At 33.6% G+C, this 12,321-nt stretch overlaps 1 protein-coding gene across 3 annotated transcripts in view; it reads left to right on the top strand.

Annotated features, from left to right (window-relative positions):
* PHIP (PHIP subunit of CUL4-Ring ligase complex) overlaps positions 1–10,657 on the top strand; it is a 129,172-nt gene extending 118,515 nt beyond the window's left edge. For 2 of the 3 annotated variants that reach the window (XM_079938663.1, XM_079938661.1), the window contains exons 39-40: positions 518–715; positions 4,973–10,657. In XM_079938663.1, the coding sequence (XP_079794789.1) occupies positions 518–715; positions 4,973–5,610 (836 nt within the window). In that variant the 3' untranslated portion in view covers positions 5,611–10,657. The remainder of the gene's footprint in view (positions 1–517; positions 716–4,972) is intronic. The other variant, XM_079938662.1, reaches the window with a different exon arrangement.
* The last annotated feature ends 1,664 nt before the right edge of the window (positions 10,658–12,321 follow it).

Raw genomic sequence — 12,321 nt, 5'->3', positions numbered from 1 at the left:
TCAGCTACAGTTTCTAAATTGAAATATATATATAATGACTTTTGTAATTTAAGCATTTACTTTGCCAAATGGAATATATTAGATTTAGTAAATTCCATCAGACACTGTTGGTTTTGCTTTTCTTTATTGTTTTTGCCCGTTTTTCTTTTAATTTTTTTTGATAAGAAAAAGAATATTGAGGTTTAGGAATGTCAGTATAGGATAATGCTCAAAAATGGCAACTCTGATCCAAACTGCCTAAATTTAAATCGTAGAACCCAGACTTGCTAGCAGTTTGCCAGCACTTCCCTTCATAATCTTGCAGTGACTGGACAGCTTCTGAAAGGTCTGAAACTATTATGTACGCCTTTTTCCTTTTTGAAAGTAGATTTCTTACGGAAGCTTTAAGCATCGCCCCAGGTTTTATCCTGTTGGCTAATTCAAACAATTCACTTTAGAAGTAATCCCAACCTTCTTGCTTGTTTTAAGGTTAAATAATTTAACTCTTAGCTTTTAATCTTTTGTATGTGTGTTTTAGTTCTAGAGAATTCCATGAAACATTCCAAAACCTTGAGTACTCTTTCAAGTCCTGGTCAGTCCAATTTTAGTCATGCCACTAGGAATAATTCTACAAAAGAAAACATGGAAAAGGAAAAGCCAGCCAAACGTAAAATGAAATCGTCTGTGCTCTCAAAGACATCCGCTCTCTCAAAGTCATCAGCTGTCATCGAGCAAGGTACCGTAGATCTTAACAAATGGTGGTTCTATTGGAAATAATATTTATATCCACTTTTTAGGTTGCTCATTTAAAAGTCACACATTCTGTATTAGTTGATATATTTACTGAGACATCTTCTGATATGCAGCTTTGTGCCAAAAGCAAACTGTATTGTTACTAAATTTTAGAAGCCAAGAAAAACTTGCCCTATGAAAAATAAAAGCATTTTCTGTCCTATGAAAAATAAAAGCATATTCTAAAATCAGAGGCTTTTATGATATAAATTTAGTAGTTTTTAACTTCAGTATTACAAAACCTAGAAAAGTATATCCAAGAAGTTTAAATAAAGTTGAATTTAGTTTTAACGCAGTATAGCACTTCTTTAGAAAAATTTTTGAGTTGTTTTTATATCACAAAATTCAACACACTGACCTTTAAATAATAATTAGGATTGTCTATAGCCAGATATCTATTCTAGCATACAACTTTTGACCCCTTAGAGTTATGCTTCCAAAGTTCTTTTGTCTTCACATTTTCATTGTAAAAGTTTTCTGTTTGAAAGATGAAGCAAGTAACTGATGAAATACACCCTACGACATGTTAAAATAATTATGGCTTCTTGACAGCAGACAGCTCAAGAATAAGCATTTTTCGTCATGACTTCCAGAGTGTCTAGACCATTTCCTTTTCAGTATTCCCCCCAGAAACCTCTCACAATTTAATTTTTCTACTGAAATGACCTCATTTTGATTAATGATATTGGGATCTTCCCACCTCTATAAGTTTAAAATCATCATCCAAATCTACTTATTTCTTTCTGCCTCCTTAACATCTCTGAGATCCATTTCCTCCTCTCCATTCTCACTTCCATGGACTGTCGCACTCTCCTAACTGGTCTCCCTGCCTCAGTTCTCAACTCTACCTTATTCAGTCCATCTTCCACATTTAAGTCAAAGTGACCTTTCTGATCACGTGCACACAGACAAACACACAGAGAGAATTAAGATCCTTCCCTGCCTTTGAATCATACGTGGAATCAGAGTTGAATGTTTTTGCCTGTTATACAAGACTCTTCATTGCTTGGCTGTTGTCTAACATTCAGCTGTCCTTACTTTTCTGTCTCCCTTTGATGTCCCAGCCATCCTGAACCACTTGGAAGTCCCTACATATTGTTGTCCTTTCTTCCTTCTTTGGAATTTCTTTTTTCCTACTAGTTTAATAGTTTCCTGTTCATTGCCTTTTGTGGCCCTTATAATGTTGATAGAACTATTCTTTTTTTATGTTGTCTATCTCCAGTAGAATCTGAGCTCTTGTGCTTGCCCATGCTCATTTTTTAATTGCCTATACTTAGTATATAGTGGACAATCAGTGTTTGAATAAATAAGTAAATAATTTTGTATGTGAGTGTTTTACATTTGCTTCCTTTCTGAACTGAATTCAAAGTTTTGAATGGTATATTGGCCTTGCTTCTGTTAGTCCTGAATCCTAGAGAAATCAAATGTATATAGAGAATTGGTTCTGGCATTATGATAGGGGAGGTCCAATAGCCAATTTGATTCATAGTTTTTGAGTATTACAAATACATAGGAATACCAGTACAGTATAGAAATATAATAAGCTACTATGTAACCCATTAATGATGACTTATCATATAAATATTGGCACTTGAATTAACTATCAGAAACGAGCAGTGCTGTGCAATTGAAATATACTACAAGTGACATATGTTCTAGTAGCTACATGTCGTAACAGCAAACAGGTGAAATTATCAGTTTTAATACTGTATTTTATTTACTCCTTTATATCCAAAATACTATTTCAGTGTGTCATCAGTGTTTCAAAATGTACACTTCTTCATATTCAAATTTAAACTTAATTAAAACTTGAATTCCTCAATCGCTTAGTTACATTTCAGGTGCTCAGTGGTCATGTGGTTAGTAGTGGCCTCATTGGATAGTACAGGTCCAGATGAGTGATTTTTAAAACTTCTTTTTAACTCGAGTTCCTTTTTAAAAGAACTGCATTAGTTCTGAACCTTTTTAGGTTATATATTGCTTTGTAAAGTTGGCCAACCCTGTAGTTTTTTTCCCCTAAAAAAATGCACGTAGGCATATCCACACAAACTTTGGACCATTTCAAGGAGCTCCTGGAGTCCTTGAAGCCAGTCTGTGGAACTTTTGTAGGGTATATGAACTGGATGTTTATTTGCCAGTAGTCTTAATGTAAAACAAATTAAAAGATATACAGAATCTTACAGAATCCTCAGGCAGGTTAAGGGTACTTGTTTGTTAGAAAATACTTTTACTACTTTATGCACAGACATGTTTCTCCCCTGCACCCCTCCCCTCGTCATTATTCAAAACCACTAATCTGAAGAAAGTCATTTGTACTGTGGGGTCAGGAAATGAGGGCTTTGCCTTCTTCCTCTGCTATTGGCTCAGAGACTCCTTCTCTGAGAAGCATTCTCTTTAACAGCACTTTCCATCTCTTTATGGATTTCCTGTAAAATACTGCATTGCAGATCTCCCATCACAACCAAAACAAAAAACTTCAGAATTTTGGAGGAAAAAGTTAGTGGTGGGCTTCCCTGGTGGCGCAGTGATTGAGAGTCCGCCTGCCGATGCAGGGGACACAGGTTCATGCCCCGGTCCGGGAAGATCCCACGTGCCGCGGAGCGGCTAGACCCGTGAGCCATGGCCGCTGAGCCTGTGCGTCCAGAGCCTGTGCTCTGCAACAGGGGAGGCCACAGCAGTGAGAGGCCCGTGCACCGCAAAAAAAAAAAAAAAAAAAAGTTAGTGGTAATGCGTGTTTGTCATCTTTTTCGTCATCTGAAAGGGTAATGGCTTTTTTTTTTTTTTTAAACCATAGAAAGGCAGTTCATCATGATGTCCAGATTGTACAGATTTGGAATTTAATCTTCAGAATTTTTTTATTTTTTAATAAAGCATAATGGTCTTTATCGTGGAGTTTGTTATAATGGGATTTTAATCCTGATAATAGTTGCACACATAGTGGATTTGATTGATATGTGCAGTCAGTATTGCTTATGATTATAAATCAGTCATTTGCCATTCAGTTACATAAGGAGATAGGACTGTTCCAAAAAGAGCCTGTGAAGAAAACTGCCATTTAGTTGCTTTTTTATTTTAACCCTTTTTTAAAAATTCTGTGACCAAGAGTAACTTATTTCTACTCTTGTAAAAAGGATAGATGAAGAATATCAAAGCCATGGTAGTGTTTATGGAGAACAACTGTTATAAATTATTCCAGTAGATGTACTTCCAAACCCCTTGCATAGGAGTTAGTAGGAAAGGAGATCCTTTTTACTTCTGAGGAACATAAGGAAATATTTAGACTATAAATTCTTCTCTGATATCAGAAAGGTCATGATCATCATCACATCCAAGAGAGGATTAAATAAGAGTTAGAATCATTCCAGTCTTGATAGTCCCTATTTCCTCCATCTGTAATAGAAAAAAATGATTAGAGGAAAGTAGAGGGGGATGATAATGCTTATTTATTCCGATTACCAAGTTTAAAGGTCATGGATTTTATGCTAAGATTATTTTCCATGATGGAGCTGCCTGAAGGTAGGAAGACAGAAAAATTCTGTGTTAATGAGGGAAACAAAGTGCTTTGTGGTGGTGAAGTTCCATACGAGTAAACAGGGTCATTTTGTGTAATGAAAACAATGCTCGTACATTAGAATGTGTAGTAAAGGTACTAGGAATAAGAAACCTTGGCTAATCCCAGCTCTGTCATAATTTACAGTATTAATTTAGACAAGTAATTTATTTGCTCTGAGTTTCATTTCCCTCCTGTCAAGTCATCAGTGACTTCATTAAGGATGCTTCTCCTCTGTGAGTTTTAAATAGAAGATAAATAATATCATTAAACCGTTAGCCTTTTGTCAGTTCTTTTTCTCATATTAGTTAAAAAACAATTAGGATTATGGGCTTCCTTGGTGGCGCAGTGGTTGGGAGTCCGCCTGCCGATGCAGGGGACACGGGTTCCTGCCCCGGTCCGGGAGGATCCCACATGCCGCAAAGCAACTGGGCCTGTGAGCCATGTCTGCTGGGCCTGCGTGTCCGGAGCCTGTGCTCCGCGGCGGGGGAGGCCACGGCAGTGAGAGGCCAGCGTACCACCAAAAAAAAAAAAAAAAAAAATTTAGGATTATGTCATTACGTATAAGTATAGCAGTGGACTTATTGATTGGTTTGAGGGTCAAATAAAAAAGCAGTTCCATATATTAAGTGCACTGTTGTTCCCTTTCAGCAGATTGTAAAAACAATGCTCTTGTACCCGGAAGCATTCAAGTAAATGGCCACGGAGGGCAGCCGTCCAAGCTTGTGAAGAGAGGACCTGGAAGGAAACCTAAGGTGGATGTTAATACCAGCAGTGGTGAAGTTACACACAAGAAGAGGGGTAGGAAGCCCAAAAAGCTACAGTATGCAAAGCCCGAAGATTCGGAGCAAAATAGCATGCATCCCATCAGAGATGAAGTAGTTCCTTCTTCAACCTGCAATTTTCTTTCTGAAACTAATATTGTAAAGGAGGATTTGTTACAGAAAAAGAGTCGTGGAGGCAGAAAACCCAAAAGGAAGATGAAGACACAAAAACTAGACTCAGATCTCATAGTTCCTACAAGTGTTAAAATGCTAAGGAGAAGTAACCGAAAAAAGACAGACGATCCCCTGGATGAGGAAGAAGAGTTTGAGGAACTTAAAGGCTCTGAACCTCACATGAGAACTAGAAACCAAGGTCGAAGGACAGCCTTCTATAACGAGGATGACTCTGAAGAGGAGCAAAGGCAGCTGTTGTTTGAAGACACTTCTTTGACTTTTGGAACTTCTAGTAGAGGACGAGTCCGAAAGTTGACTGAAAAAGCAAAAGCTAACTTAATTGGTTGGTAACTTGCACCAAAATATTTTACTTCAAAATCTATAAAGCAGGTACAGTTAAGGAGTATGTAGAACTATGGCTTCTGCTTCCTTGCTGCTATGACGGATTAGGGAATGTTATGATTTGATTTGCAAAAAAAACAAACAAACTTACAAGACACTTCACTTCTTTAAATGAATATATATATATATATAAATATATACATATATATTTTAAATGTTTGCTATTTATTGCCCTTAGATAGGTTATGCATTTCAACATTCATTTCATTTACTGTTCAAAACAAAGGAAATTGAGGCTCTATAATGAATTCCCAATTTATTTCTGAAGAAGACAGTTCTGCTATACTCTTAAGGAGCATAATATTCCTAGTGATAGAGCATTTTATGTTAAAATGAATTATTTTTGACCAAGCCAGGTACATTTCTGTTGATACAGAAGTCTTGTCCCTAGGAGAACAGATGTTACCAGAGTAGCAGTAAATTAAGAAATGTGTTTCCTCTAAAGGTAAATATAAAATTCCCACCATTTGATACCCTGAAAAGTTTAATTTTAATTATAGAATGTTCATCTACAAAGAATCTAGAGGAGGCTTTTGCTGTATTCCATTTCTGCCAAACTTAAGAGAAAATGTACTGATGCAAAGGAAACATATCCACATTGGAAAACATTTGACTGTCTAATTTTTCAGACCTTGATTCTTATGTCAATCACTCAATCTCTGTTTATTGTGCCAAAGACTGAGAATCAGTGCAGTGGAAAGCCTGTTTTTGACTGTCAGGACAGCATACACTTTTTCAATATTGGAAAGGCTATATATTATTCTAAAGAGCAAGTTATTAAAGAGTTATGCTGAGGTGTATCTTTTTTTGGTACTAATAGTAGAAAATAATGCACTGGTGGGTCCTTTGACAGAGATGTTTTAGAGAAAATGTTTAAGTGGTTAAAGGATTCAAGGAAAATACAGGAAAAAGGTATGGGATTTGATGTTTACTTGTTAATCCGGATTAATGTCATTTCTAAACTTTAGACATATCTAATAGGCTAAAATGACTTACAAAGAAATGTGTCTGTGTGTGTATGTGTATATATTGATAAATGGGTATAATTAAATATATATACAAACACATACTTATATACTATTACCCAGGTATAAATTCTTTTTTCAGGATTTTTTAGATAGTGGTAGAATAAAAATAATTTTAAAATGTCATACTTTATAGTTTAATTTTAAGGGGAAGATTGGTTATTTTCAATTATTAAAGGTTTAAAAATAGGCCAAATCACTTTTTATGCAATCATGTTTTATACAGTGGTCTCATTGCACATTGTGTTTTTTCTGCACTTTTTACGGTATCCTTATCACGCTGGTATGTCAGTATACACCCTAAAGAAAAATTCCATTTAATGATTGTGCCTTGTATTCTATTATTTTTTGCATCATTAGTAAAATTAAGTTGTCTATTGTAAATGATAACTATATGACTTAGGAGAATGTATTGCTATATGTACTGCTGTGGAAAAGGAAAGCAGTTATTTATTTGTTTATGGTACAGTTAGTTATTTTATACCTTAAAAACCAACATAAATACCATTTCTATTGTTTAAAGATTATTGTCCATTTTTTTTTAAAGTTTAAAGAATGTAGTATTTTGTGAGGACTGGTATGGTACAAAAATGTAGCCAAAATTTTCGGATACTACATTTTTAAAAAGCGAGGCTGGGGAATATATGTATCAGCATGACCCTGATATAGAAAAATAAAGTCTTTAATTGAACCTTGGCAAAATACATTACATAATTATTTCTATAATATTTCTGGTAGGGATAAATGTTAGCTGTCATCTGATTGTCTTGAAAAAGGATGGAAAGTGATGCATTTGGGCTTTTTAGATTGTTTGTAACTAAATTTGTACAGAAATCCTCCTATGGAATTAAGTAAACCATTTTCCAGATCTTAACTGGATTGCTGTGATTTTGCAGTTGAAAATAATTTCAAATTTTTCAGGTTTTTTGTATATTTATTTTTTTCTAACAAATATATTTAACTATATAATTAAAATTCAATAGTTAAACTCTTCATAATGCAGAAATGGATGGCTTGGTTGTATAGTAAAATGAGTCTCTCAGCTACACCAGTATTGAAAATAATAGTGTGTATGTTTGAAATTTAAGTCATTAATATGTTGCTTTTGAAGGCAGTCTATTTGAAACATGTAATTTCCTGATGTTATCTGCATTGTGTTAGAAAATAAGACTATAAAATCCATTTTTGTAAAAAAAAAAGTATGTGTACAGTTTTAAGGTGTGTACAGGAAAAGGAAGAGCGTACACAGTCTTAAGAGTGAAATATACCGCTAGTAGGGTGTATTAATTCTAACTCATGAGCAAAAAAATGAGTATTTACCATCTTACCTGCAACAAGTAAATGTATTGTTCCTGTTCTAAAGGCACTATATATTTATGACCTTATTTGGATATTATTAGACACTGGTTACTTAGTAAGGCAGAAATGACTTGGATCAGATTCTTTATAATTGAAACACTTAAAAATGTATTAGTAATAACCAGATATATCTAGATTTTATTTTTTTATAATTTAGCTTCTATACGTTGCAAAAGTTGCATTGAGAAATTTAAGTCATCAACATAGTTTTGTTCTACCACTTGGAAAATACCTTCTTTGAGACAGTAACACCATATATATACTGTTTATAGGTCAAAAGGAAATGTTGGCAGTTGTTTTAGGTGAGCAATAAAAGAATTTAAGTTTCCTGAAAGTTTCAGAAATATAACTTGTTATTACATTCGTAGAAAATGTAAATCAGTTTATGTATTTTTAAGTACCTAACCCTAATATTCTCTCCCTCCACCCCAACATTCTCAAGTCCCAATCAAATCTTATAAAATTACAAAATGTTGCAAATCAGCAGATTAAACAGTCAGTCTAATTACAATCTCGTAACTCTGGGCAGTAGACATACTTCTTAAAAATTTTATTCTTTGCAATCTGCTATTGTGGCATTGGACTGTTCTCTGCATATATTCATGAACTAAAGATTTGGCCTTGCTTTCATTGTTTTTATTATTGTACAACATCACAAATTTGAAGACTATTTGGTAGCATTGTAACAACGATCTTCCTCCTTAAGTAGAATAATTGTATAGAATATTTGTGAGCATGTTTAGGTCACATCTGAGACACGAAGTTTGGTTGAATCTAGTATCACTTGGAAATGATGTAATATACACTGATCAGCAAAAAGATCCTTGTGCAGCATGTATGTTAACATCTAGAACTGTCCCTTATCTGCAGTGCAGTAGATTAATCAGACATTTTAACAAAAGTATTCAAATAACATTTTTACCTTATATATTAGCAACATTTACATGTTTTGAAATATGATTTGTAATATAAATTAGTTTCTCCAGTTTATAGCGTTTAATTCTAGCATTCCATTTTATACATGCAAACATACCTCTCTCTCAGATGTCAACTGGAAGCAATTTTGACTGTTTTCTACCTAATGAAAACAAATTGTTATTCTGAATGTTTTTGTCCACCTGAAATTTACTGTTGAGTAGGTTGAAAGGACCAAGATACTTGAGTGTTTAAAAGGGCTATAATTTTTCTCATATGCAGGAAATATATGATTTTAAAAGTCATAATAGGGGAAGTACTTTTATGTTCTGTGAATTACACCCATATTTAGTTGTTTTTTTTTGGTTTTGTTTTTAAACAGGTTGAGAAGTGGTTTAGTTAAACTTAGGCGACAATTTATTTTCCTACTAAAGTCGGAAAATATACCTTTTCCTCACTTCCCTCCTTGCAGTTCCCCTCATTTCCCAAATTTCCAAGTGATTTGAACTAAATATTACATTTACTAAGAAGCTATTTTTGTTCTTAATTATACTGAGCTAAGGACTCCAGATGGAAGGTCATTTTGTACTATGTACAATACCCAAGAAGAGGTCACATTGAGTCAGAAGACTGTAAGTACCGCTTTTGACGCTCCAGATATAAACCTTGTACACACTGTAATAAAACAATTAGAAAATATTATGAGCTATAAATATATATTATTTTTAGTTTTGATAGCTCTGTGTTGAAATACTTTTTTAATGCAGATAAAATCATCAGGAAATTAACCTTATATGGCACAAACCAAATACATAATAGTGGGTGGCTATGAGTTTCTACATTTAAGGAGCTAAGAAAATAGGTTTGAGACGATATATAGTACACACACCTATGAGGCAGATGCACACACGCTTGTTACTGTTAAGATTGTGCGTGTTGATTGAAAGGCTACAAATTGCGACAAAATACAAAGTTACATTTTTGGACCATATTAAAACTGCAAGAAGATGGGGTCTTATTTAAAGATCTTTTAGAAAACTGTTAAATCCTGTCACACGATATTTAGACGTGTAGAATGTAGCTCAATTTTAAAAAGTAACTGACCTAGAGAGTTAATGTTGAAACTGACACATTTGCAAATTAAAATGCTTATTTTGTACAGAAAACAATGTTAAACACAAGCAAATCTGTTGTATGTAATAAGTAACAGAGTTTAAAAACAAATTAATTATTTAGCTTTATTGAGGTTTTTGGTTTTTTTCTTTCTGGAAACCTGGAGTATCATGTTATAAACGGCAGTCTCACACCAGAATAGCAGTGCCCTTTGTTTTTGTACATATTGATTGGACCTTTCTTTACTGTTAGGTGGACACTTTCTATGTTAGTTTTGAAGCATAATTCTTTGAATCCTTTTATACAAACTAGAATGTATGTGTAAGAATTCCTGTCCCTGCAATGTAGTAACTACAAACTTATTTTTAAATAAATAGAAAACTTGTTTTTCTAAGCTATTTTGTAGAGCCTCATGATTTCTTTATGTTTTTTGGTAACACATAAAGCACTAAGTACATAATTTCAAGAGGTATTATGTAAATGGTGGTACAGTAGTGTCTCCAGTGCCCTGTCTACTTGGCAAAATGTTGAAATACATTAGCTAATTAAAGGATTGTGGGTACCCTAATGTAACTCAAGTCCAAAATAACCAAAGGTTAAAAATGTCATTTGCTTTTCAATGTGTACACTTAAAAACTATATTGATTTGCTGCTATGCATAAGTTACTGTACTGGGTATAATACTTCAATATTCAGACTTCTCTAAGATATATTTCAAAGAAACAGTTTACATAAGTATTTTCTCAAAAGTGTGAAGTGAAATTTCTGGGAAAATTAAATGGAAGAACGATGAAAACGTTTCATTTGTTACGCAGTTATACAAAATGAGATTCATAAGGCTATTGCTGTTTTTCTAGAAATTTGTTCAGATTGGTATACATTTTTATTGACATCCTGAGAATCTCAATTTTAGTATAAAGAGTGCATAAGGCTACGATAAATGAAAACTCCAATTAAGCACATGAGATAATTTGTGAATTTGTAGCTATCAGTGATCATTTCTCCTTAAGAAATTTGTTTAAATGACTTTGTATAAAATAAATTTCTAAGTTGAGGAAAGCAGGTAAGCATTCCCAGGTACCTTTTTTCTTTCTAAAGTATGCTGATACTAATACCTAGTTTATACTTAGGAGAACCAGCAAAGAAAAAAATTATTTTTAGCAACCACTTTTTACTAGTTTCTCTTTTGTAATAACATCAACTTTATCTTCTAGGCTAAGCGTTTCCATTATTTGAGAACAATAAGATTAAAAGCCAAAGCTCAAAATGTCTGTTTTTGCAATAGAATACCTTGTATTTGTAATCTTTTTGCATTTAACATGTTTTACCATATATAGATTATTCTTTTTGGTTTTGTTTGGGGAAAAAATAGTGGAAAAGATTCATTTAGTACCTTTCTGTCTAATATATTAGACATGTTGACAACACAGTGTAACAGGATGAACTGGGGTTGTGGAGTTGAGTCATTTCATCTCTGAGTTTCACTTTCCTCATCTGTAAAGTTAAAAAAATTGATTAATCTGCAATGTCCAATTCAATTCAAATGATTTATGATTATTTCTCATGTGTATATTGTCTTCACTCATGACTCAATCTTGGCTTTTCTATTTAGTCCCTAAAGAAAATATACCATTTAATGTGTAGCTTTCAGGCAACCTGTGCCTTGTGGCCATGACCTGATTGTAGTTATGAGATCTTCTGAACCCTTAGTTACAACTGTGCTGTTGCAACACACTATAAATTGTGAGTTGAGTTGAAATATTTGTTTACTGGTAATAAAAAGTACTAAAGTTTGTGATTTTCCCAAGGGCCCTCTAAAGAATCTCAAGGATAGTTTTAGTGTAAAACACATCCTGAAATTTTTATTTAAGGTCCAGTCTTGGGAAAGCAAAGCCAAAAGAGTTTGAGAAAATTTAATCATGGGTGCCTGAGAATAATAGTTGGTTTCCCATTTAATTAAAAATGAAATAAAATATTTAAATATAGAAGGCAGAACTATTTTAAGAAAACTTAGATCTTTGGCAAGTGGAAAACGTTTGTTCCTTGTTTTGGCCTTTGTTTTAATAAAAAGGACAAAGTCAAAGCAAAGCAAATTACTCTGATGAGATATGGGGAATCTGAGCAGATTATTTAGAAGTTAAAGAGCAACTCAGTCTTCTTTCAAGCTCTTTGAAAACAAGATTATTGTAACAGAAAACCAAATTCTACTTTGGTATTGACATAATACTTAGCAATAAAGGTTTTACAA

Source organism: Stenella coeruleoalba (genome assembly GCF_951394435.1).
Source record: "Stenella coeruleoalba genome assembly, chromosome: 12".
NCBI classification, from domain to species: Eukaryota; Metazoa; Chordata; class Mammalia; order Artiodactyla; family Delphinidae; genus Stenella; species Stenella coeruleoalba.
The sequence above is the reverse complement of the archived record's forward strand: the minus strand, read 5'-3'. Positions and strand labels throughout refer to the sequence as shown.